Source organism: Nicotiana sylvestris, chromosome 10, assembly GCF_000393655.2.
Source record: "Nicotiana sylvestris chromosome 10, ASM39365v2, whole genome shotgun sequence".
Classification (NCBI taxonomy): domain Eukaryota; kingdom Viridiplantae; phylum Streptophyta; class Magnoliopsida; order Solanales; family Solanaceae; genus Nicotiana; species Nicotiana sylvestris.
This window is the reverse complement of record NC_091066.1, coordinates 100577966-100605645: the sequence shown is the minus strand read 5'-3', so window position 1 is coordinate 100605645 and position 27680 is coordinate 100577966. Positions and strand designations below refer to the sequence as shown.

Here is a 27680-nt window from a genome sequence, read left to right as displayed (position 1 = left end):
TATAGGTCAAATTGAATAGTAGTAAGCATAGAGTCTAACTGATTAGCAGTGAACATGCTGATTGGGAATAATCATGAAGCACAGGAACCTAATAAGATAAGTAGACATGCTGATAATAAGGCACATAGTTGAATTAAATAGCAGTAGACATGCTGAATAAAAAACATACAAGCTTAGAAGAAAGACATGTTGGTTATAAGAAAACACATAGGTTTGATTGAAGGGCAATAGTGGGAGCATAGCAGTTAAGGAAGCAGAAATAGAATGTAAAGCAGGCAGGATTTAACAACCTAGCCTTGGCTTTCAGCCGACTAGACAAGCAATGAACACAAGTAGCAGAGAGAGATAAGAGAAAGTTTATGTGTGTGTATGTGTTTGAACTCTTGTCCGTGTTTAAGAATCAGAATGAGAGTGTATATATAGCACTTAGGGAGATGAAACAAATAAGGTAAAAATGATTTGGAGTTCATAAATAAAGTAGGTAGATATAATCAATTAGTTAATTGGGGCTAATCCCCATTAATTTGCACAAACAGATCCGGGAAGGTTATATTAGTACAAAAGAATCCATTACCAGCCCTGATTGGGGCTTAAATAAGGTAACAAATCATAAATTGACTAATCAGCTGGAATAAAGCAAGCAACGCTAATTATAGGCCATAAATAAGGAAAGTAAGTAAAAATCCCAAAGAATACTGATTTTAACGGGAAAAATTGGTTCAAATCCCAAATAGAAATCAATTAAGTAAAAAAATCCCAAAGAATACTGGTTTTAACAGAAAAATTGTTCAAAACTAAAAATAGAATCGGTCAATACAACTGGTTCACAGAAATAAACATAATAACGAAAAAAATTGAAGAAATCAGTGTCATAGATAGGAACATCTAAGGTTTAAATATATACACGAAAATTAATCAAACATGTAAAGAAACTATTAGTTTACACTATTGAAAGTAAAAAAACCTTTTGAAGAAAACTTGGGATGAACCCTAAATTTCAGAAAATAACGGAATCGAAATAACGTTAGCAAAACAAAAGATTTTTGAGGAAAAAGTACCAAATAGAACTCAGAACACTTCAGATCTACGAGGATCTGAACAGACACAACGGTTATGGAACTAGGGTTTTCCAAAATAGTAGATATGAAGAAAACTCAGTCAGAAACCAAAGATTCGAACTAAAAATAGGAGGAGATCAGTACTCACAAATGAGAATGGCCCTAGACAGGCCTGTAAATGAATTTCGGACAAAGAATCAAGTTGAATCTCCTTGAGATTCTTCAAAGAACCTATGCAATCAACAACCAGAGGATATAGAAGGCCGGGTAGGAGCCGGAGAACATACATAAACTCCATAGACGGGAGTTTCCCGCTGGTGAAGGTGATTAGGGTTAGGGTGAGTTGAGAGAGAATTGAAGAGGTGAGGGAGTCGAAGGCGGTGGAGTGTAACAAAATGAGTAGGGTTAGGGGTCATTTGAGTTAAAAAAAGTTAAGAAGGAATAAGGGTCGTTGATCTCAGAGATCAACGGCCAGTATTGGAAGGGGTCAGGGTCGGGTTAGATTTAATTGGGTTGGGTTTGATTTGAATTGGGCTTGGGTTAATTAAATTGGATTGGGCGGGTCCGATTTTGGGTGTAAATTAGGGGCTATTTGTTAAATACACATTTTACTAAATAAAATAATTATAAAAATAGGTAATTAAAATGATAAAAATAATTTTCTTGCATGAAGGTGATAAAATAATTATTTAATATTATAAAAATATAAAAAGTCATTTTTGTATAGATAATGTAGTTATGCATATGTATGGGCTATTTTTGCAAATTATGCAATTATAGTCTTAAAAATGCAAATGTAATTATAAAAAATGCAATTAAAATATTTGAACACTCATATGAACATAAATGATGAATTTAGATGATTAAATCATCATAAAATAATATGAGGGATAGTTTTGAACATTTATGTAATTAATTAAAAAATGCATAAATAAATGGATTTAGGGCCCTTAAAAATTGTAAAAACACTTGTGCATGTTTGTAAATGCATGTACAATATTTTGAGACTATGTGTGCACATTTAAAAATATATGAGGAAAAAATTGGGTATCAACACACGCCGCATGGGGCGGGGTGGTAGTGGGCTTTGTCAGAGGCCTTGCAATTTGACTAGCAGCAGATTTTGGGCAGCCGCAGCGCACCATGCGCCACCCCATGTGTTGCGGCTGTGGTGATTTCTCAAAGCTTGGATTTTTGCTTTGTTTGTGAAGTTCAGACGTGGTTCTCGACCCCTGAACCAGGTCTCGGCTTAATCCTCGGTGGTTTTACTCAGACTTCAAGCCTCCAAATAACTCAAATTAGCTCCATAACATCTATGTCACTCGGAATCACCCCTACAAGGCATAAAACACGCAATTAGTGCAAAACACTAGCGATTAAAGCTCAAACACAATAAAAGTGCAATAAATTAGAGTGCAATAAGTGACTAAAATACGAGATTATAGACTAACATAAGCTGACCGCCAAAATGACGAAGGACAGGATATCGAACTGGTGGTGGACCTACCCACTAACCTTGGGGGCGCGGATGCTTCTCTACCTCCGGGTTCCGGAGATGCAGCAGCTTAGTCTTTTATTTCCTTTTTTCAAACTTTTGTATTTGTGCCATTTGGCACATTCATTGTAAATAAGAACACTTTTTTTCATATAAGTTTCCCTTTCTACGTACTTTTGTTTGAACATTTGCGCAAGTTTGCTCTTTGCATCTTTTTTGTTTAATTATTTGCGCAAGTTTGCTCTTTGCATCTTTTTTTGTGTAAGTTTTTGTGCAAGTTTTAGTGTTTGCATCTGATCATGCAAGGCTTTGGGTGTATTTTTCCCCGAAAGCATTTGAATTCCAGGAATAAGGTTTTTTGAAATTAACCCTTTAACATGAGGGTTTTCATAAGAGAGGCCCTCTTATGTTTACGGTGCTCTTGAAGAGAATGTCTCCTGTTCATTATGGCACTAGCATTTGAAGTACTTGTTTAACTTTCAAATGATAAGATCAATTCATCGTTCATACAAGAAACAAGATAGAAGTAAAAGGACTTTTCTTTATTCCTTTCATTTTCAAAAGTACATAAGCATTCATTATGCTAAAAAGAAATTGTCATTTTTTGTGGCTAACTTGTACAACTTGTTTCTATGGGGCTAGCCGTGCAGTCCCCGGTCCCGATGATACAACTATATTTACGGGTTTTTTATTTTGGTCAAAGTGGCAGTCGTTGTTGCCATATCCTTATATCATCCCCCTAGTGTTCAAATGCGAATAATGCGAATTTGAACAGTGGAAGTTTTACATCTTCGAGGATTCCACTAGTTAATTGCTAGACAATCTTTTGTTCGGTAACATACTTTACTTCCCCATAGGAATTTATGATATCGAGCCAAAGATTATCTAACAATCCCCCAGTTGCTTGCACTTGTGAACAGTCGGGTAATCTTTGTTTGATAGCGAACTTAACTTCCCGGTAAGAACTTTATAATCGAGCAAAAGACTATCTGACCGCTCCGTAGTGATTCTTTGCTTGTATGCCTTGTCATTGAAAGGCCTTATTGCCGCTGTTGAAACTTCCTTCATAGTATGCTTTCCGTTGTTTCCTCATTAAAAACCTTGCCAGAAAAACTCAATTAGGACAAAAAACGAACGAATGGAAAAAGAGTGCAGCATATACTTTCAGTACAGGTGATGTTCATCAACAATAGTATCTCTCGAGGTGTGCCACATTCTAGTTGCTTGGCAACTTTTTTCCATATTGATTAACTAACTTGTATGACCCTTTCCCGGTGACAGTTAAAACTCGGTAGGGGCCTTCCCATATTGGACCTATCTTTCCCGCATTGAGTTCCCTGGTATTCTGAGTTACTTTCCTTAAAACCATGTCTCATAATTTGAAGTAACAGATGTTGGCCCTTCGATTGTAATATCTCTCTATTCACTGTTTTTGAGTTGACATCCTTATATGTGCCAAGTCCCAGCATTCATCGAGCGGCTCCATATTGACTAACATTGCTTCACTATTTGCTTCTTCATTTAACCAAAAATACCTCATGGTAGGTTCACCTACTTCCATCGGGATCAGGGCCTCTGCCCCGTATACAAGAGAAAAAGGAGTCCCCCCCCCCGGTGCTTGATTTAGATGTTGTTCAGTATGCCTATAGTACACTTGGAACTCTTTGGGCCATTTTCATTTAGCTGCTTATAATATCTTTTTGAGATTTTGTATGATCACTTTGTTCGTTGACTATGCTTGTCCATTTGTGCTCGATGATAAGGTAATAATGTGATCCTCTTGATTTTCAGATCTTCGAAGAATTTTGTGATTTTTGCGCCTATGAATTATGTCCCATTGTTGCAAAGGGTATTTCTTTTGGTATCCCAAATCTGCAAATTCGGTTCTCCCATAAGAAATCTACTACTTCACATTGGTCGATCTTCTGATAAGGACCTTCTTCAACCCACTTAGAAAAAGTCTATTAAAACCAAAAGAAATCTTACCTTACCGAGGGCCAGTGGCAGCGGTCCGACGATATCCATCCCCCACTCATGAATGGACATGATGACAGAACTGAGTGCAATGGTTCTACCGGTTGATGTATCAACGATGCATAGCATTGACATTTATCGCCTTTTTGAACATATGATTTGGCATTTTGTCCATCCAAGGCCAGTAGTATCATGGTCTTATTAATTTCAGTACTAAGGAATCTACGCTCGAGTGGTTCCCGCAGATCCCTTCATGGACTTCTCGCATAAGGTAGTTAGCCTCGGAGGCTCCCAAACATCAGGCCAACGGGCCTTAGAAAGCTTTTCTATGTAATTGATCTCCTTTGAAACTATATCGTGTGGCCTTAGTTCGTAGCACCCGAGATGCCTTAGGATCCTCAGGCAGTTTTCCGTGTTTGAGATAGTCAATAATTTCATTTCTCTAGTACCAGACCAAATTAGTCGCGTTTACATTGCAATAGCTATCCGTGTCCGGAACCGAGTGCATAAGTTGTACGATTGTACCAGAGTCTGATCCTTACATTTTCGTAGACGAGCCAAGGTTAGCTAGTGTGTATGCTTCTATATTTTGTTCCCACGGGATATGCGCATCCCCCACTCATGAATGGCCATGGTGACAGAACTGAGTGTAATGTCTCTACCAGTTGATGTACCAACGATGCATAGCATTGACATTTATCGCATTTTTAAACATATGTTTTGGCGTCTTGTTCCATCCGGGGCCAATAGTATCATGCCCTTATTAATTTCAGTACTAAGGAATCTACGCTCTAGTGGTTCCCACAGATCCTTTCATGGACTTCTCGCATAAGGTAGTTAGCCTCGGAGGCTCCCAAACATCTCGCCAACGGGCCTTAGAAAGATTTTCTGTATAATTGACCTCCTTTGAAACTATATCGTGTGGCCTTAGTTCATAGCGCTCGAGATGCCTTAGGATCCTCAGGCATTTTTTCGTGTTTGAGATAGTCAATAATTTCGTTTCTCCAGTACCAGACCAAATTAGTCACGTTTACGTCACAATAGCTATCTGCGTCCCGAACCGAGTGCATAAGTTGTACGATCGTACCAGAGTCTAATCCTTACATTTTCGTAGACGAGCCAAGGATAGCTAGTGTGTCTGCTTCTATATTTTGTTCCCATGGGATATGTGTGATTGACCACTCTCAGAACCGACCTAGTAGAGTCTGAACCTACATTACGTATTGTTGCATGTGTTTCTCCTTGGCTTCGAAGATCCCGTAGACCTGATTAACCACTTGCTGGGAATCACATTTGATTTCTATGACCTCAGAGTCTAGTCCCCGGACTAATTCGAGCCATGCAATCAAAGCTTCATACTCCACCTTATTGTTAATTGTGGGACCATTCTTATGGCCTGCCTTAGGGTTTCCCTCGGGAGTATGGTTTGTTCTATGCCGAGCCCGGACCCTTTTTTGTTGGAAGCGCCATTCGTGAATAGGGTCCAAACTCCTGATGTTGATTCTGACACCATCACTGCTTCTTTGCTTGTCAAAGGTAACAGTCTCGGACTAAAATCAGCCACAAAGTAGGCTAAAACTAGTGACTTAATCAAAGTCCTAGGTTTATATTCTATGTCAAATTCACTCATTTCAACGGCCTATTTGGCCAGCCTATCCGAAAGCTCGGGTTTATGAAGGATATTCCACAAGGGGAAAGGTGGTCACCAAAGCTATCAGATGACATTGGAAATAAGGCCTTAGTTTTCAAGCGGCAATTACTAGAGTTAAGGTCAATTTTTCCAGTTGTGGTTAGCGAGTTTAGTCCCTCGTTGACCAATAATTTTTGCCTTCTTCCAATTTTGATAGTAACGGAGGGCTCGACAAATACCTTTTTAAATCCCTCAAATCCTGTTGAAATTCCAGGATTCATTCGAAGTTGTTCTTATTTTTGAGAAGCGAGAAGAAATGATGGAAATTCTCCGAAGGCTGGGAAATGAATTCGATCAAAGCAATCAATCTCCCCTTATCCTTTTAAACTCTTTTACGCTCGATGACTAGTCTGGGATGTCTTTGATGGCCTTGTTTTTATCGGGGTTAACCTCGATCCCCCTTTGTGACGCCAGGAATCATTAGAACTTACCGGAGCTGACCCCGAACGCACACTTCTCGGGGTTAAGCTTCATGTTGTGCTTCTTTAAGATGTCAAAAGTTTCTTGCTAGTGTTTGAGATGATCACCTGCGTTCAAACATTTAACAAGCATATTATCTATGTAAACTTCCTTGATTTTCCCTATTTATTTTTTTAAACATCTTGTTCATGAGTCGTTGAAAAGTGCTCCGATGTTCTTTATTGAAGAAGTTGATCATGATAAGGATAAGTTTGAATTAGATAAGAATAGTTAGAATGTATTGTAGAGTTAGAACTCTAACCCAATGTAATAGTTATACAAGTAGTAGAACTCTAAGTTCACTAGTTGTAGTTGTGACTTGTCTAAATTCAGTCACTTATGGCTTTGTAATACATCTGAAATACACGATTCTTCAATACAATTTTCCTCTCAATCGTGTGATTTTCTACATGGTATCAGAGCCAGGTTGAAGCTATGCTACCCACACGATCAAACATGGCCATAACAACACCCTCAACCTCTCTGTGTCTGTCACCTGCTTCCCTGCACCATCTAATTGCCTCTTGTCCAGTTAAGTTGAACCCATCAAACTATTTGATCTGGAGGACACAATTACTCCAGTTGATTCAGGTGACAAACTTGATCAAGGAAGGCAAGCCAGACACAAGCAGTTCATTTGCTTCTGATGGTGCAGACAAGATAGTCGACTGGGAGGAAAAAGATGTGCTCCTAAGGAGTTGGATCTCTACTACAATGACTGAGGAAAGCATGTACCTCATAGTGGGATGCTCAACTACCAAGGAAATGTGGGAATGTCTGGAGGAAGCATACCTGTAGGCAACCAAAAATAAGGAATTTCAGCTTAAGCAACAGCTGCAGAACATCAAGCTAGGAACCAAAAAGCTTGATGAATACTTGAAGGAATTCAAAGGCATATGTGATGGCCTCTCAGCCATACACAAGCTTGTTGATGAAGACAACAAAGTAATCAACTTTGCTAGAGGACTTGGCCAAAAGTTCAAAACTTTTAGGTCTGTCATGCTGGGAAAGGCCCCATATCCTACACTGAACCAGTTTGTTAATGCCCTTAGAGGTTTTGACATGAGAGAAGATGAAGAGGAAGTGGTTCAACAAGGCTACAACATGGCCTTTGCTGCTCAAAGAGGAAGAGGTCGTGGAGGTTATTCTAACAGAAGAGGAAACTCAAACTTCTCCTTAAGAGGAAGAGGTTTCAGACCTGTAGGACAAGGCAGCAATAAGAATAATCAAACTAATCAGAACACTGTCAATTCAAGATCACAACAGGGCAAGGAAAATTGTCAAATATGTGGAAGAAACAATCACACAGCCCGAAAATGCTTCTACAGGTGGGACTATTCCTACCAAGCTACAGAGGATCTGCCACAGACTTTTTCTGCTGTTAATCTCCAGAACACATAGGCTGAAGATGAAACTATGTATGTTGACTCTAGTGCAAGCAGCCACATAACCAATTCAACAAGTAATCTATCAAACCTTCAACCTTATAATGGTTATGATAAGATAATATTTGGGGATGACTCTAAACTTGACATCACACATATTGGAAATACAATAAAATCTGGACTTAAAGTAAAGGAAATCCTTGTCCCTAAGATTAAGAAGAAACTGCTATCAGTTAGTAAACTTGCTGAGGACAATTTTTGTACATTTCAGTTTGATGAGTCTGATTTTGTTGTAAAGGACAAGAGCTCAGGGGACTTCTGGCCAAGGGATCTAAGAAAAATGATCTATATGCACTGGAAGACAATAATTTTTATTCCTTATCTGCATCAAAAGAGTGGAAGAATACAGATAGTATTTGGCATGCTAGATTAGATCACCCTAGCTTAAAGTCCTTAAAGATTCTTAGTAGTAACAAGTGTATTGATGTCAAGTACTGGAATAAAGTTCCTACTGTTTGTGTTAGTTGTTAGTGAGGAAAAGTATGTAAGCTTCCATTTGAATTGAGAAATAAGATTGAAAAAGAGCCTTTATTTAAAATTCATTGTGATATTTGGGGTCCAGCTCCTATTGAACCATCTCAGCACATGAGATACTATGTAGAGTTTGTTGATGATTGTACCAGATATACTTGGTTCTATCCACTAGGAAGAAAATCTGAATTCTATGATATTTTTGTTAAGTTTCAAAAGATGGTTGAGAAACAATTCACAAAGACTATTAAGATCTTTCAGTGTGATGGAGGTGGTGAAGTTAATAGCACTGCATTTGTTGAACAGATAACTGTGGTATTATTAGACATACATCATGTCCTCACACACCTGAGCAGAATGGAGTCTCTGCGAGGAAACACAGACATATAGTAGAAACTGGTCTGACCTTGTTGTTCCATGCAAAGCTGCCACAGTTTCTTTGGATAGAAGCCTTCTTGACAGTTGTATTCTTAATTAATAGAATGCCTTCATCAGTGTTACAAATGGTAACTCCATTCTTTAAGCTCTTTGGAGAGCATCCAGATTATAATAGCTTAAAGGTTTTTGGATGCAGATGTTTTCCCTACTTGAAAGGAAAAATAAAATTCTCTCCAAAGACCTATCCTTGTGTGTTTATTGGGTACAGTAGTCTTCACAAATGCTATAGGTGCTATCACCCACCTACCAGAAAAGTGTTTGTCTCAAGACATGTGGTCTTTGATGAGCACACATTGCCTTATGTGCAACCAGATGCACCACTAGACAGTTCCAATGATTCTATTCACCTTGCTACCTTTTATGAGTTTTTCTCTAGGTTGCAGGACTCCTCAAGCCTAGATGTGCACCCTTCTAATTTATGGGAAGTGTTGAATGGCTCATCATTAATTAGTGTAGGTGATCAGCCTACAGCTGATGTGAATGTACCATCACCTAGTGACCAGCTCACCCTTGACTCTCCAGTTGATGCTCTTGATGAGGTTGCTGAGCCTGCACCCACAACTGATCACAATGCTGCTGAGCCTGCTGATCACATTGCTGAGTCTGTTGAATTTTCTTTAGTAGTAGTTCCTACAGGAACAAATTATCTCATGACTGCTGAGAGTGAAGAACCAAACAGCTCAGCTCAAGAAAATGTACCTCCTGACCCTAATGTATTTTTAGTTTATAATCCATAGGGAATTCAACTTGAAGTCGACTTGTCTCATTGGTTTAATACTAAACCTAACACACAAGCTACACCAATACAACCTACACCAACTGATGATGTAGAACCAACAGAGCACACATCAAATGCACAAAGTCATCACATGGTCACACGACAGAAATCAAAATACATGCCAGTGAGACACATGTTTCTAGTAGCAGCTAAGGAGCCACAGACTATAAAAGAGGCACTTAGCTCACCAGAATAGCTTACAACTATGCAAGAGGAGATAGATGTACTTCACCAAAACAAGACTTGGATGTTGGTACCTAAATCACCTGGTATGAATATAGTTGGCTCTAGGTGGGTATTTAAAACCAAAGTAAAGGCTGATGGATCCATTGACAGGTACATGGCAAGACTAGTTGCCAAAGGTTATTCACAGCTTGAAAGAGTAGACTTTGAGGAAACTTTTAGCTTAGTTGTTAAAGCAACCACTATAAGAGTAGTTCTTTCAATAGCTGTGAGTCTACACTGGTATATTAGGCAACTAGATGTAAAGAATGCATTTCTTCATGGACATCTACAAGAGGAGGTGTACATTAGTCAGCCACCAGGTTTTAAAGATTCTAGACATCCTGACAGTGTGTGTCTCCTAAAGAAAGCACTGTATGGTCTTAAGTAGGCACCTAGAGCCTGGTTTGGCAGGTTCAGTATGCACCTGCTCCACCTTGGTTTTAAGTGCAGCAAGGCAGACTCCTCACTTTTTGTGATGCATTGTAAAATAGGAACAGTTCTGCTCCTTCTGTATGTTGATGATATAATTGTCACTGGAAGTCACACTGCACTAATTTCAGAAATCATTGATGAACTAGGTAAGGAATTTGCTATGAAGGATCTTGGCTCTTTGCACTTCTTCTTAGTGATTGAGGTCACCTACTTTACTGGAGGTATCCATCTGAATCAAAGTAAATATGCTACAGAATTACTTGCCAAGACTGGCATGGCACTTGCCAAGCCAATAAGCACACCTCTAGCACAAAAGCATGGTCTACAAGAAGCTGTAGATGATCCAGTTGATGCCTCACTATACAATAGTGTTGTTGGTAGCCTGCAGTATTTGACTCTCACAAGGCTAGACATAGCTCATGCGGTGAATTTAGCAAGACAATTCATGCAAAGCCCAAACAACACTCATTACCAAGTTGTAAAGAGGATCCTTAGGTATGTGAAGGGCACAACTGAGTATGGTCTAAGAATCTTGTCTCAGTCACCATTCAGGCTATATGGTTTCTCTGATGCAGACTGGGAAGAGTGTCCTATGACTAGGAGATCAACTACAGGCTACAATGTCTACCTAGGAGCTAATTGCATATCTTGGACATCCAAGAAGCAACACATAGTGGCAAGGTTTAGTGCAAAAGCTGAGTATAGAGCACTAGCCTCGACAACAGCTGAAATGACATGGATAACCTACATTCTCAATGACATTGGGGTTCATTTAAAAACTGTACCAACCCTGTTCTATGATAACTTAAGTGCACTCTATATGACAGTCAATCCAGTAATGCATGCCAGAACAAAGCATGTTGAGATGGACTATCATTTTGTTAGAGAAAAGGTTGTTAGTGGTCAGCTAGTCACAAGATTTGTTAGATCAAAAGATCAGCTAGCTGACATTCATACTAAGGCATTGACTAAGCAGATGTTTGCAGGTTTTCGGAGCAAGCTAGGAGTGGTAACTACACCTCTCACTAGCTTGAGGGGAAGTGTTGAAGAAGTTGATCATGATAAGGATAAGTCTGAATTAGATAATCATAGTTATAATGTATTGTAGAGTTAGAACTCTAACCCAATGTAATAGTTATACAAGTAGTAGAACTCTAAGTTCACTAGTTGTAGTTGTTTTGTGACTTGTATAAATTCAGTCACTTATGGCTTTGTAATACATCTGAAATACACGATTCTTCAATACAATTTTCTTCTCAATCGTGTGATTTTCTACATCTTTAGCCCGAAGGGCATCATGTTGTAATAATATGTGCCGAAATTTGTGATGAATGAAGTTTCTTCCTGATCCTTCATGTCCATTTTGATTTGATTATACCCGGAGTAAGCATCGGGGAAACTCATTAACTTGTGCTCGGCTGTTGCATCAATCATTTGATCAACGTTTGGCAATGGGAACGAGTTTTTTTGGCATACCTTATTTAAGTCCTTATAGTCTATGCACATGCGAAATTTATTAATCTTCTTTGGAACTAATACAACGTTAGCTGGCCAGTCGGGATACTTTACCTCTCGGATTGAACCGATATCAAGCAGGCGAGTTACCTCTTCCTTGACGAATTTATTTCTGGCCTCGACAATAGGACATTTTTTCTGTCTTACCGAAGAAATGTTGGGATCAAAGTTTAGCTTGTGTACGACCACTTTCGGCGGGATACCTGTCATATCCGCATGCGACCATGCAAAACAATCGACATTAAATTTAAGAAATTCAATAAAACAATACCTGAGTTCGGGGTGCAGTCCTGTTGCCAAGTGGAATTTCCTCTTCAAGAATTTCTCGAACAATAAGACTTGCTCAAGTTCTTCTACCGTGGATTTTATTGCGTCCGTCTCTTCTGGTACCTGGAAAATCTTGGCACCAGATAGGATTCCGACGACCCTTCCCCCTGGTTGACTTCACTTGGATCGGTAACAGACATCAGCTATTGTAATTGTTATGATGCATGCTCCTTCCCTTTGCTACTAGAAACTGAGATTGCTTATTGTTGCCGGTTAATCACCTCTTATTTGTTTAACTCCCTCGAGAGTTAGAAATTTCAGCAACTGATGATATGTTGATGGCACAACCTTCATTTCGTGTAGCCATGCTCTCCCCAGAATAATATTATAACACATATCGCCATCCACTACATTGAAAAGACTTGTCTTCATCAACCCCTCGGCATTCGTGGGCAGCAAGATTTCTCTCCGGGTTGTCACGCTTGCCAGATTGAACCCGACGATGAGTTTTGTGGCCAGAATGATACTTCCGGTAAGCTTGGCTTGCTCCAACACTCTCCATTGGATGATATTGTCCGAGCTTTGTGGGTCCACAGTATAAATTTAATCTTAAAATCTAATACATTTAGAGATATTATGAGGGCGTCGTTATACAATAGCAGCAATCCACCAGCGTCTTCCTCTGTAAAAGTGATGTCGTCTTCAGCAACTTTCTAGAGTCTTTTGTTGTGGGCCACTAATACCTTTGTCTTTTTCGCCACCGAAAATGTAACCCCGTTAATTTTGTCTCCCCCGAAAATCATGTTAATCGTCAGGCATAGGGGGTCCTCTCCTGCTTTTGAAGGCTGTGCATTATCATGATTGTGATTGTAGTTATTTTTAGCACGGTCGCTTAAATATTTCCTGAGATGGCCATTTTTCAACAATGGTGCCACCTCTTCGCGCAGATGCCGACAGTCTGGTGACCATTTGTCTCGTGGTATTCGCACCACAAATTAGGATCCCTCTAACCAGGATCAGATCTCATTGGCTTCAGGAATGTAATTATTTAATGTTCCTCATAGCCGATACTAGATCCACTACGCTGACATTAAAGTTGTATTCGGAAAGCCTGGGGTAGGAAGAATCTGACGTTTCCTTGTTCTGCAACAACATGTAGTTTCAGCCGTGATCGGTCCTCTTATTAGTAGCAATATATCCGTTGACCGGAAACCTCTGCCGCGTCCTTCGTCCCATTCATAGGGAAAAAAATCGACTCCTCAAAGACCGTCGATCTATGTCAAAACTGACTTTTGATTTCTCTTTATTCTTCTCCGGTCCCGACCTTTAACCGACGCCGGGAAATCGAGCTGATCATTTCATTCCTTATTTTCGATTCTTACCGATTGTGAATATCCACTCAAGTTGTTTTCTAGTACTCGAGCAAAATTTCTTTCAACTTTTGGGAAGCGCCGGAACTTCTCGGATTCAATCTTTTGGTGAATGCTTCAGTCGCCTTTTCATTCTGAGAGGTTGGTAGCAGCATCCTTCCTCGTGGAACCTGGTTACAAACTCCCGCAGCAACTCAGACTCTCCTTGCGCAATTCGGAATATATCAGCCTTTCGGGCCTATACTTTTCTGGTCCCGACATAGGCCTTGATGAACGAATCTGCGAGCATCTCAAAGGAGTCTATGGATTTCTCGGGCAAAAGCGAATACCACGTCAGGGCTCCCTTTGTAAGAGTCTCCCTGAATTTATTCAGCAAAATGGATTCAATCTCATGGGGAATTAAATCGTTCCCTTCACCGTCATTGTATAGGTGGTGATATGCTCCTGAGGATCTAAAGTCCCATCATACTTTGGAACACATGGCATTTTAAACCGCTTTGGGATCAGTTCGGGTGCCTGCACTTGGTTTGTACGGCAATTGTGTGTACTTCTTTGAGTCTGGCCGTTTCATCATTGGTGGTGTGCCCGAAATTTGATCTATTTGGGCGTTTACTTCCCTCATAAATCGCATGAGTTCGATTTTAAAAGGATCACTCTCGTTGTTGTGACCAGATCTGTTTCCCCCCAACACCATCGGATCCGACCTCGCCCCTCGGGATATTGTTGTGACCCTCTGCATTGCTTGGTTTGTGGGAGCACCAGGAAGAACTGGGCCTCGCCCATTTGGTTGTTGGAAGCGCCCGACAACGCCTGCTTCAGTTCCGTCATGACCTTATCCTGCCGCGTGAGATGGCCTCATGTTGTTCTTAGAGGGACCCCTTTCCTTATTTGAATGGTCTTGCAAGAACAACATGAGGCCATCTCACGCGGCAGGATAAGGTCATGACGGAACATTCAAGGAAGTATCCAAATAAGGAAAGGGGTCATTCTTTTTTGCACGGACCAAAAAGGAAATAGGTTCACATAAATTGAAACGGAGGGCGTATATTTTTTTAAAAACTCTTGAATGTTCTTAATTTCGAAATGTAGCAGATACCTCATGGAAATAGCTGAGATATATCTAAACTGGTCCAGACATTACGGTTATAAAAAATAAAACTCTTGAATGTTCTTAATCTCGAAATGTATTCTTTTACATATATCTACTAAGCAAGGACGTTATCCAAATAGTATTTCTAGGTTTTGTAGTTGGGGCAAGCTCCTTTTTGCCACTGTTCCTTTGCAACGTAAACGTCAGGTAAATGGCAAACGAAATGTAGAAATATTTTCACTTGAAATCCATATAATATTTCACTTAACAAAAAATTTCTATGTCCAAACTAATACTCCCTCTGTTTCATTTAAAATGACACACTTTTATTATTAGTCTATTCCAAAAAGAATGATAAATTTCTATATTTTAAAAATAATTTAACTTTAAACTTCTCATTTTACCCACGTTACCCTTACTGACAAGTTTTTATAGCCAGACAAATATTATTTGCCCCTAAAGCTCTTAAGATCACATGTTTCAAAAGCCTCCTTTCTTTTTTTCTTAAATTTTCTGTCAGACCAAACTACATCTAAATTGAAACGGAGATAAATAACGACTTCAAATTTGCAAATACTACAGCAAACCAGCCTGTATTTTAAATATTGAATGCACATCAATCGTCATCGTGTAAGATTCCCAGTCATGCATAAACTCATGTGTTAGAATTTTCATCATAAGCGCCAAAATGGTATCCACTCTCAAGTCTGAAGCTTCAAAAAAGTTCCAAGATCAAACAAGTATAGAAGCAAGCCCAAGAATTTGTCAGGTCAGTGGCTGAAAAATGAAAAGGTAGAGCACCTAAATCATCTATCCTTTGGAAATACTGTGCATGAAGTATCATAGACACGACGATTAGATAAAACAGCTAACTACACACACAAAAAGAAAGGGACAATATCAATTTTTTCAGCCGAAAAAGTTCAAAACTAATGGACATATATACCTCAGCAGATATCATAATTTGGCTGCCAAAAGGCCGAAGAAAACATATAAACAGTTCAATTACATCCTATATACATTTGCAAATTACAGATGACCTTTCAAGCTTGGAAGATGTGAATCAATGACATCCACATCAATATAAGAGATCCCTAAGTTCCATATTGGCTACCCGAAGGAATATGTTACATCTATGGGCAACATTTGATCTAACACCCACGAATCAGATATCATGCGTTTATTGTCTATCAAGCAATTACAACACAGACTTCGCCTAAAACTATATATATAAATTGTACAAATGAGGTGCTAAACCTCCCTCTTACTTTCTTCACAACATTCTCAGCTCCCATCTGAAAAGGTATCACCTCCATCTCCAACTTTGGATAGAGAGAAAGGAGCAATGGCAACATTGAATGACCGTGAGCCTACCTTATCAATATGCTTCATCTCGAAGTCACCCTCCTGTGTAGTAATAACCATCAGAGACACAATGCATGTCAGAAATTGCAGGAACAGAGATAAAGGGAGGGAACCCCAGAAGGTAGGCAATTTCAAAACCAGAACGATTGATGACTATTGAATGCAAATCCAGATCAAGAATAAGACACGGAGAGACTTCTTGCAAGTTTCGCAGCCATCAAAGCACATCACTAATTACAGTTTTTATTTACTAGAAACTCAGAAGGGTCTAATAGTAGGTCTCCAAAATATTAGGAATATCATTCTATTAAAACATGGTGCCACTAAAACACAAAATTGAATAGATCCTAGTTTTTAACTACTTGGCACCGCAGAAAAATTAGTTCTCTTTAACATCTGCTGTTCCAAATTGAATCCTGATAACCATAAAACTGAAATCTTTTCATCCCAGTTCCAATCACTGCTATTCAATTTAAACAAGTATATCAATTCATCTTGATCCAGAAAAAGGAATACACAGAAACATGACAACTAGCGATGCTAAGCTATTTTAAGCTAAGATGACAATCAGAAATTAGTGAAGTAACCAATTTTAAGCATGCAGCACTTCGCAAATATTTTGCAGAACGTATTAGTAAGTGCTAAGTTTATAAGAGAAGCATTTGAGAATGTTCTAAATTCCGCATTCTTCCTGTTTTCTCACCACTAACTTCATCCTCTAGACTTGATTGAAAGGAGCAGAAGAATGAGTGCGCATGTGTCTGTATGTAGGATAAAGCAAATCGCGATTTTCATTTTCCTTGTGATGGACCTAAAAGAGCCGGTATATGTTAAGCATCAGCCTTGGTCATGTCTTCACTATTCTGGACGTACGATGCAATTTTGATAGTAAAATTACATCTCAGCTGGAAAATACATTCAGATGTTTGAGGCAGTGAAAGTTATCAGGGGGTATTAACTCATATAGGGGGGAAGACTTAGCATAGAGTTCTATTACTATTAATGGGTGGCCCCCAGAGTGCGTGAGCGCGTATAGATTCTTTTATAAGATGAGTATAGATAAAGCACGCATAAGTGCTAGTCTGAGTTCAACTGAAATTGTTGCAATTTGTTCCATTTATAATATCACAGACAAAACTCTATTACACATTTATTATTATAGACAGCAAGTCTCAAACATACGTACAGCTAACTTGAGAGCACAATCTAAACCTCTAAAAAGTACTACCCTTTATTACTTTTTCATAAAGAATATTAGGTGGCCAAATGCGCTCTTAAGAAAAATGATCTTCAGGTGCAATTAAATATTGACCTCAGCATAAAAATGCCACAGCAAAGATGAAAATGAGAGTACATGGTTGCATCTCATGTAGGAAAGGAAAGGGAAACAAATTAGTTTCTTACCATTCTTCCACTTGGAGTTCCTAATGGGCATGCAGATGAGTATTCAAAACCAGTGTTGGGAAGTATTACCGGTTGTTCACCAATGACACCAATTCCCCTATCAGAAGGAACGATATTACATTGTTTATCTTCAGTCCAAATTTATAAAAAAAATAAGCAAAATCAAATTACCACCAAACAGAATGATGACAACATAAAGTTACAAAAGAAAGGACATGCATAAGTTAAAACATAAACAGTATTATCTCCCACAAATGTGCCAAACAGCAAAATTAGCGACTCACCAGACATTTTCTGTTTTTCCATTAGCATCAGTGATGATCCAGTGCCTTCTCAGAAGCTGAACAGGACGATCTGAGTTGTTGGTAATTCTTATTCTATAAGCAAAAAAATAAAGGCCTTTTGAAGGATGACTTCGACCTTCTATATACACGCTTCTAACTTGAACCCTGATACCCTAGACAAAGCAATGTTGAGTAGATATTTCAGAGATTACATAACTGCTCAGCTTCAATAAACTTATGAAAAGTCTGATTATGAGATGTTCAGGCTTCAATAAGCTTATCGTGAATGTGAAATTATGAGCTTATCAGAAAGATCTAACCATCAATCAATCATATGCAAAAACTGACGCACACAAAAGGAGCCTTTATTTAGATCCTGACGGGCTTCTTTTATAGTGTTTATGCAGGCATATTTAATGTGGTAAAAACTTAATATTTCTTAGTTAAGACCCCATAATAATAGGAAGAGTCATAAATGACACCTGAATTATATAATAGCATATATATCTTTTGTATTTTAGAAGAAAAGGGGCCCAGAAACTGTTAGAGGTGTAAAAAGACAGGTCATGTGCATGAAAAAAAGATGTGGAACATAATGAGGGCATGCATGAAAGTCCAAAAAAACTCATTACTTCTTTCCCACATTTTTGTCCTTAAAGTATACTGTATACAAAGGCACTTATGTCAAAATTCATTATTCATAAAGCTTCATGAGCAACAACCCAATCTGGTAATCCAGCTAGTAAAAGAAAGTTAAACAGAAGCATGATAATTCCTGAATAAAAATTGGATATTTCATACCAGTGTTGTTGCGTCACTCGAACATTTCAACAGAGAATGCGGAGCGACATCCTTTAACTCATCACGGTACCTCGCTGCATCCTGGGAAGACATGGAGAAAGAGGGCGAGAAAGGGTAAACATAGATGAAGGGTGACTTCAAATAATCGATGGATAGCTGTTATAGCACTACCAGAGAGATGAGAAAGTTTATACAATTCTAAATCAGCACATCTATTTCTTGAAGTTTTCAAAAGCAACAATTGCTAGGTTTCAGGATGTTATCATGCATTGTCATGTATCTCCAATAATGGCACGTACCTAAATAATTGAGAAAATAAAATATGGAGTTGACATTTAGAGTCAAATTTGTGCAATAATATAGCACACTTGTGTACTATAAAAACAGATTGCGCCTTTTAATACCTTATAATTCGTGTGTGTTTTGTCATTGATTTTGAACTTGCACGAATCTCTGACTTTGGAAAACATGTAAAAGGAGACCTCATCTTGCTGGTTTAATTTCCTTACGACCTTTTCAGCGCTCAAAACACGCTTTTATTTCTAATTCTATTTTGGAAGGAGTAAAAACCATCCATTGGCTTCAAATTTTACCCCTTACCTTCAGCATGCATACAAATTTAAGACAATAGTTGAAAATTGTCTTTTATTTTAACAATCCTATTTCTGCATGTTAGTTAAAATTAGGCCATTAGGGTATTATCTGCACCATTCAAAACAAAAATAGCAGGACTTCTATCAATTACACACCAAAATTTAATTTACTCTATTCGAGAATCCAAGATATACAAGCAAATTCACTTGGTGAGTATGTTCAGAATTGCAATTTTCAAATACAAATCCAAAAGCAGGCCAAATTTTGTGGCTTTCACAAGGTAGAGTTAGATAATTTAGGTCCATATCTCTTAAATCTAAATTTGTTTGTTAATGAATTTGTCTAAGCATATAGAATGAACCTAAACATTTTTCGGTCCTCCAGTTGATAACACTTGTTTGGGAGAAAGGAACAGCCGAACTGGTACCTCAAACCTCTCTTCTGCAATAGCCTCTTTCAACAATCTCCTAAGCCGCAAAACAGGCTCTTCATCCTCAAATATTTTCAATGAATCACGAAGTCTCGCCGCCTGCTTGTAGTCCTACATATATATATAATCCAACTCAGCATGTGAACAAAATAGCATTCATTTGCATCTACCAACATAGCGGATAAAAGCTTTAAATTTCTCCTCTATTCTTCTTGAAGTTCTAAATCTTTCACCAAGATAACAGTAACCCAATTTTTATAGCAATGTAATCATGTTTAAGCTGGCAATCACAAAATTAATGCATTTGAGTGGAATTTCGCATCCACAAAAAAAGTACAAACAAGGAAATCTAGCTTTTAAGGCCAATGATGAGGAGTACCTATGGACCTAAAAAATGTCTATCATAATTGGTGTGAACTTGCATTAATCAATATTTTAATAAAAATTTCAACTTATACATCGAACAAGCATGGGGCATGCCGGATTGTGACATGGAGGCGTTTAGTAATAATGTATTGCGTGAGACTAATTCTACGAAGTCAAAGACTTGCTCACACATCATATTTGAACCAAATCAAATTAATTAATCATGATTAAGCCATAAAATGAGATGATAATTAATAATTCATCCACTCCACTTTATATGAAACTATTACTATTTGGGCAATCAAAACTGTTTTTTTTTTAAATCGCCTTTTTCTTATATGTTAAATATCTCTAATTAAAAAAAAGTTGCCCTTTATGGTACCTTTTTTAAAAATCTAGACTCTAATCAAGTAAATTTTGTTTCAAAAAGATTAAGAAATTGATATCCTAAAACCTAATTGAGACCTAAATTACAAATTATTACACTCCTACTCCGAATCAATTCTAAAACAAATGGAGTATTAATTAGATGTAAGCTCATGTAAAATATGAATGCCATGCATTTATTGATTTCGTGCAAACACCGGGTGCCTCGTGAACTGACAAAAAGGTAAATCCACACATATTTTCCATACACGAAACTAAATTAAAAAGTGTCAATGCATATGAAGGTGCTGACCTCAGATTTGGTGGCGACTTCCATTTGCTGTTTCAGAAGTGCATAGGTCTGGCTACGGGAAAGGAAGGAACTCTCACTTCGACTCGGACTAGAACTCTGGCTCTCTGCACCACTATTCATCTCAGGCGCACACGCCATAATTCTAAACATCTTCACATTTCCCCTGATGTGAATTTGTTGCTTGCTTCCATCTCCCTGGTTAAATCGACCAGGCCATGACACTTTCGTTCCGGCATTAAGATTAAAACTAAGTGACTGCATTTGGCGATGAAAATTAACCTGTTTCAGATCTTTTTGCTCGAAGAAAAATATCCAGCAAAGTTTTTGAAGGAGAATCTATTGACACACAAGTGGGATAGTTTATGTTTATCCAGTATCTGTGTTCGGGATTAAATTACGAATATTGAGGGTGCTTGTCGTTGTCGTGCATCGAATTTGAGGGTAGGTCGGGATTTACGAGGTGGGCTTCAATTTGGATAAATGGTCTTTTTATTTCCTCCCTTTTTCTTTTTCTTTTTCTTTTTCTCGCAGAGGATAAGTGGATTAATAGGGCACATATTTTCGCTATCTATGGAAGACAAGTAATACACGTTTGTTGTCTTCTTTTGTTAATTTTTTTTCATTAAGTATTATTTTTTGCGTGTCGATTTAATTGAACTAATTTGACTAAGAAAATTTTAGAATTTGTTATTTTAAATATATTTAGTATTTATGTGTTTACAAAAGTTTTAGTTATAAAACTTCTTACTAAGAGGTCAATTCTGTCCAAATTTACAAAGAATTATTCTTTGTGAAAAGAGTAAAAAAGAAATAAATTCATATTAATTAAAACAAATCCAGTACTATTTAGGAGGATGATAAGAGGATATTATTTTATGAGATTAAATTTCCAACCAAATGATGAAGGCTATTGAACTTGTATTATTATCCCACAAAAATCACCAAATTAACTTTTCTAATTACAAAATCACTCAATTTTACTAATTTTCTAAATTCATCTTCGTCATTTTCTTTCTAAAGTCATCTTTGCTCATTTTTATTTGTCTTTGTGATTGATGAGTTGACACGGCATATTCAAGGAAAAGTACAATGATATATATTATTTGTAAATGATATAGCATTGATTGTGAGACACATGACAAAGTTAATGATAGACTTGAGGTTGGCCACAGTTCCTAGAATCTAAAGATCTCGGGTTGAGTAGAACTAAAATAGAATATATGGAGTGCAAGTTCAGTGCCACATCATGTAACGATCCGATAGGTCGTTTTGCTTTCTAAATTCCGTTTACATCCCCTATGTACTTTTACTGTTTATAACTTGCGGGGATGGTTGGTTTAGGTTTGGAAGGGTTCGGGTTGAAATCGTAACACTTAGTTCCTTAATAGTGGCCTAAGATGACCAAGTTTGAATTAAGTCAACTTTTTTAGTAAACAACCTCGGAACCGGGATTTGATAGTTCCAATAGGTTTGTATGATAATTTTGGACTTGGGCGTGTGTTCGGATCGGGTTTCGGGGTGATCCGGGAGCGTTTCGACGCTTAATGTTAAAAGTTGGCACATCAAAGATATTTTCGAGTTCTTTAATTTTGGTTTGAAGTGGACTTTGGTGTTATCGAGGTTTGTTATAAAATTTCGAGCCTGGGAATAGGTCTGTACGGTGATTTACGACTTGTACACAAAATTTGGCATCATTCCGAGTTGTCTAAGTATGATTCGGTGCGTTCGGAGCTAGTTGAAGAAGTTTGAAGTTCATAAGTTAATCAATTTAGTTTTAGGGTACGATTCTTAGTGTCGATATTGTTTTACGTGTTCTGAGGGTTTGAACATGTCCGTATTATATTTATGGACTTGTTGGTGCAGTTGGACGGAATCTCGGGTGGCTCGGGTGAGTTTTCGACCACCCGGAGTTGAGTTCAAAATTTTCCTATCTGTTGTTTTCGTTTCCCACTTCGCGAACGCGGAGAAGGACTCGCGTTCGTGATGAAGGAAATTGTGTTGGGGAAATTCGTTCTTCGCATTCATGTAAAGGAGCTCGTGATTGCGAAGCTCTGGGCCACTGGTCTTCGCGTTCACATAAGATGATCCGCGTTCGCATAGGGTAAGGCGAGCTGGGGAAGGGGCAGGTTGTTGGTCTTCAAGTCATTCCAACACAAGTTTCGCAAAGAAATTACTTCGAGACACCTCTTCTCATAATCACAAGTCATGAGTCTCAACCCACAAATCATTTATTCTCGGCACTTTGTGCCCACATTTCTAATCACAACCGTATGGACCACGTGCCAACATCTAAATCTGCCCGACATGATCACAGGCTCACAATCACAATCCGTCTGGCGTGGTCACTGGCTCAATATCAACATGAAAGCAGATAATACAAGAATACATGGGCATGATCAATAAATGTTAAGTTTCATACTCCTAAACTAGTATAAATGGCATGCTACGGTGTATGCTTGTGCAAGTGTACTATTATAGCCCAAGTCAACAAGTAATATCAAGGACATCGAGTAGCTCATATAAAGCAACACAACAAGTCACGTAAGGTGCATGACATACGCAAGTAGAATCACCCTATAACACGAATATCATCAACATAATGCCCCAAGGCCATCACACATTATCCCTGACATTGCCACCCTTATCTCTCCGATAGCCACCCATATCACTCCGCCCTGAAAATATTATTAGCCACTTGTATCACTCTGATAGCCACCTTTATCGCTCCGCCCAGACAATGACACAATAGCCACTCGTATTTGCGAAGAGCCCCTTGTGTTTGCATAGGGTAAGCCAGGCAAGCCTTCGTGTTCACGAGGCATTCATCACGTTCGCGATGTTCAACTTTTTAGTGCCTTGGCCGCTTTGCCTTCGCGATCACGAGGCTAGTGTCGCGATTGCGAAGAAGGATTCACTGGGCAGTGTCTTAATTAAAAATGGGACTTATGACATTTTCTCTCATTTTCATTTCCCTTGGCCGATTTCAGAGCTCTTAGACGGGAATTTTTTGTCTAACATCATAAGATAAGTAATTCCTACCCAATGTGAATTTAATACATAGATTATGGGTATATTTTAATATGTAAATTATGGGAATTTAGGGGTTTGTTTAAAAATCTAGGTTTTTGATATAAATGGGATTAGCCCATGAAAATGATAATGGAATTGAGTAGAAATTATATATTTTGTATTTGTGAGGTTATGGGTAATATTTATTTATAATAATAAAAATCAAAATCCGGCTATGAGGCCCAAGGGTGAATTTTAGAAACCTTCTAAATTGGGTTGGTAATTACTCTAATAGCTAAATTATGAAATTTTGAGCAAATGTTGATTAGTTTCCAGAACCTTTGGCTAGTTTCAGATTGCTCGGCACCGACTTGAGGCTTTTAGCGTGATTTGTGGACCGGGAAGTGAATTTGGAGACGAGGTAAGTCTCTTGCCTAACCTTGTAAAAGGGAATTAATCCCATAGGTGTTTAAATTATTATTTGCTACTAATTGTAGGTGCTACGTACACACGAGGTGACGAGTCCGTATGTAGCTAAAAATCATGTTATGTCCGGGTAGAAATAGAACTTTATTATGCAATCCTTCCACTATTTGAACTCAACTTATTAGTTTAATTGCTTGTATTAATAAGTAAAATTTGATTAAGATTTATGTTAAACCGAGCTTCATTACTTAGAGATTTGGTATGTTTAATTATTGATAGAAAATTTGTATCCATTTATGGGCTTACCTTGGTCAGAAATGATGGAGATGGGCACACCATGCAAGCAGAAAATCTCTCGGATGTATATCTGAGCCAACCGCTCTAAATAATATGTAGTCATCACTGGAATAAAGTGCACGGACTTAGTCAACCGGTCTACAATAACCTAGACTGCATCAAATTTCTTTAAGGGTCGTGGTAAGCCTACCACAAAATCCACAGTGACGCACTCCCATTTCCACTCTGATATCTCTGATCTCTGAATTAGTTCTCCCGATTTCTAATGCTCATACTTCACCTGTTGACAATTCAAACACCGAGAAAGATAAGCAATGATATCTTCTTCATTCTCTGCCACAAATAGTGTTGTTTCAAGTCATGGTACATCTTCGTTATACTTAGTTAATGGAATAACGCGAGATGTGTGCCTTTTCAAGGATCAAATCTCTTAGCCCGTCAGTATTTGGAACATAAATCGGGCCTTTAAGATGCATAACACCATCATCACCTCTCACAACCTCCTTAGCACTTCCCCGCTGAACCATGTCCCTCAACACCATTAAGTGAGGATCATCAAACTGGTGAGCCTTGATACCCTCCAACAACAGTGACTGAGCCACAACGCAAATAAGAACCCTGCTAGGCTCCGAAACATCCAATCTTATAAACTGGTTGGCCAAAGCCTGAACATCCATGGTTAGTAGCCTCTCTGCTACCGGTAAATATGTCAAACTGCCCATACTCTCAGCCTTCATACTCAATGCATCGACCACTATATTGGTCTTCCCTGAATGATATAATATAGTGATATCATAGTCTTTTAATAAATCTAACTATCTCTGTTGCCACAAATTAAGATCCTTCTGCTTGAACAGGTGCTGAAGACTCTGATGGTCGGTATAGATCTCATAATGAACACCGTACAAATAATGCCTCCAAATCTTCAATGCTTGAACAATACCTGGAAATTCTAAGTCATGCAAAATGTAATTCTTTTCATGAACCTTCAACTGCCGAGACGCGTAGGCAATCACCCTACCGTCTTGCATCAACACCGCGCCAAGCCCGATATGCAACGCATCACAATACATGGTATAAGATCCCGAACTTGTAGGCAACACCAACACTAAGGTTGTAGTTAATGCAGTCTTGAGCTTCTGAAAGCTCTCCTCACACTCCCCGAACCATGTGAAAGGAGCATCATTCTGGATCTATCTAATCAAAGGTGCAGCAATGGACGAGAAACCCTCCACAAAGCGGCGGTAATAACCTACCTAACCCAAGAAGCTCCGAATCTCAGTAGTTAAAAACTATCTAGGACAACTCTAAACTGCCTCAATATTCTTCGGATCCACCTTGATCCCCTAACTAGATACCACGTGGCCCAAGAACGCAACTAAATCAAGCTAAAACTCATACTTGGAGAATTTAGCATAGAGATTCTTCTCTCTTAAAGCCTGGAGTACAATCCTCAAATCCTGCTCATGATCCTCTTGGTTGCGTGAGTAGACCACTATGTTGTCAATGAACATAATGAAGAATGAATCAAGATACAGCTAAAATACATTATTCATCAAGTAGATAAAGGTTTTTGAGGCATTGTCAGTCCGAAAGACATCACTAGAAACTCGTAGTAACTACGTCGGGTCCTGAAAACCGTCTTTAGAATATTAGAATCCCGAATCTTTAACTGATGATAAACTGACCTCAAATCAATTTTTGAGTAACTTTGTTCAACTATCGTGGTGAAACAAGTCATCAATGCGCAGTAGTAGGTACATGTTCTTGATAGTAAATTTGTTCAACTGTCTGTAATCAATGCACATCCTCATAGTACCATCCTTCTTCTTCATAAATAGAACCGGTACACCCTAAGATGACACACTAGGCCTGATGAAGCCCGTATCAAGTAATTCCTGCAATTGCTCCTTTAACTCTTTTAATTCTTCTGGTGCCATGTGATATAGTGGGATAGATATAGGCTAGGCGCTTGATACCAGATCAATACCCCTGTCTGGTGGCATGCCCGGCAGTTCTGCTGGAAATACATCTGGAAAGTCTCTCACTACCAGAACTGACTCAACGATGGGAGTATCAGCACTTACATCCCTCCCGAAGGCCAAATATGCCAAACATCCCTTCTCAACCATCCATTGAGCCTTCAAATGTGAAATCACTCTACTAGGAATATAATCTAGTGAGCCTTTCCACTCTAATCTCGGTAGCTCCGGCATCGCCAATGTCATGGTCTTATCTTGATAATCGAGGATAGCGTGATATGGTAACAACTAGTCCATGCCTAGAATCACGTTAAAATCGGCCATGCTAAGCAATAAAAGATCGACTCTCATCTCAATCCTCCAATGGTCACCACACACGATCGATATACACAGTCCACAATTTTTTATTGGCATAGATACATGAATAAGCGTAACTAAAGAATCACGGGGCATATCCAAATAATGAGCAAAGTATGATGACACATATGAATACGTGGAACAAGGATCAAATAATACTAAAGCATCCTTGTGGTATGCTGAGACAATACATGTGATCACTGCGTCTGAAGCAACTGCCTATGGGCCTGGCAGGAAAAGCATAGCATCGATCCTGACCACCACCTATCTAAAGCAATACATGAGTTCTCAATCACTTTTTTAGGATGGATTCATTGTAGGGTCTTCGTGTTTATTATGTGTTTCTTGGGCATGCTAGTATTCCCAATCCAAGGAGATAGAATCCATACTAGGCTGACTATGGTGACCAAAACTCTAATGGATGGGATCGAGGGGGAGACATACACTATCGTCCCTACGATCATTGCAGACATGTACCGGGCTTTGGAGCGATGTTAGAAGGGGTTCAGGTTCTTCGAGGGTTGCAACTTATTGTTACAGGTTTGGTTGTTGGAACATCTCCAAATGGGACAATACCGTCAAGAATTTCTACAAAGGCCGTGGAATGATCACATAGCCTTTCATCATCCCAAAAGAATGAACTATATTCCAGACATGTTTGCTCAATCGGAGGACGCTGTGGGATGGGTACAACTTTTCGAAAATTTGACTGAGGATCAAGTCCAGTGGATGTTCAAGTGATTCCATACCGATGAGTTCATCATCAGATCCAGAGATTTTTCACACTTGGTGTTGATTGGGTTGAGAGGCATATACCCTTACGCCCTTCTCAGGGTTATGAGACAAGCAGGCAGGAGATAAATCATACCACGAGTCGCTAAAATGTGTCACTTCATAGCTAATTTCCAAGATGACGCCATTCCATATAAAAATGAGGCGCAACACATATGGACCTTGAAGATTATTGTGGAAAAGGATA

The 27680-nt window shown here is 38.7% G+C and overlaps 3 protein-coding genes across 3 annotated transcripts; 1 reads left to right on the top strand and 2 right to left on the bottom strand.

Moving 5' to 3' along the window:
• Positions 1-10508: 10508 nt before the first annotated feature.
• LOC138879746 (uncharacterized mitochondrial protein AtMg00810-like) lies at positions 10509-11573 on the top strand. Its single transcript, XM_070159380.1, has one exon. It carries the CDS (start codon positions 10509-10511, stop codon positions 11571-11573), a length of 1065 nt encoding a protein of 354 aa, XP_070015481.1.
• Positions 11574-15700: 4127 nt separating this feature from the next.
• LOC104223233 (uncharacterized) lies at positions 15701-21085 on the bottom strand. Its single transcript, XM_009774630.2, has 6 exons — positions 20631-21085; positions 19583-19696; positions 18562-18642; positions 17761-17933; positions 17477-17573; positions 15701-16114 (listed from the first exon to the last, which is right to left on the bottom strand). Exons 1-6 carry the CDS (start codon positions 20889-20891, stop codon positions 15992-15994), a joined length of 849 nt encoding a protein of 282 aa, XP_009772932.1. The 5' UTR covers positions 20892-21085; the 3' UTR covers positions 15701-15991.
• Positions 21086-24742: 3657 nt separating this feature from the next.
• LOC138879745 (uncharacterized) lies at positions 24743-26590 on the bottom strand. The gene is made up of 3 exons (XM_070159379.1): positions 26342-26590; positions 25306-25555; positions 24743-25131 (listed from the first exon to the last, which is right to left on the bottom strand). The coding sequence occupies exons 1-3, from the start codon at positions 26588-26590 to the stop codon at positions 24743-24745; spliced, it is 888 nt and encodes a 295-aa protein (XP_070015480.1).
• Between the last annotated feature and the right edge of the window lie 1090 nt (positions 26591-27680).

Bases quoted from the DNA above. Each gene is read 5' to 3' on its own strand.
- LOC138879746 (XM_070159380.1), top strand. From the start codon at position 10,509: ATGCATTGTAAAATAGGAACAGTTCTGCTCCTTCTGTATGTTGATGAT.
- LOC104223233 (XM_009774630.2), bottom strand. From the start codon at position 20,891: ATGCAGTCACTTAGTTTTAATCTTAATGCCGGAACGAAAGTGTCATGG. The intron at 19,697-20,630 runs GTCAGCACCTTC...ATATATATGTAG, and splicing joins AAGTCGCCACCAAATCTGAG to GACTACAAGCAGGCGGCGAG. The intron at 18,643-19,582 runs GTACCAGTTCGG...ATGTCTTCCCAG, and splicing joins TTGCAGAAGAGAGGTTTGAG to GATGCAGCGAGGTACCGTGA.
- LOC138879745 (XM_070159379.1), bottom strand. From the start codon at position 26,590: ATGACATTGGCGATGCCGGAGCTACCGAGATTAGAGTGGAAAGGCTCA. The intron at 25,556-26,341 runs GTATCAAGCGCC...TTGATTAGATAG, and splicing joins CAGACAGGGGTATTGATCTG to ATCCAGAATGATGCTCCTTT. The intron at 25,132-25,305 runs GTATTGTTCAAG...TATATCATTCAG, and splicing joins GCATGACTTAGAATTTCCAG to GGAAGACCAATATAGTGGTC.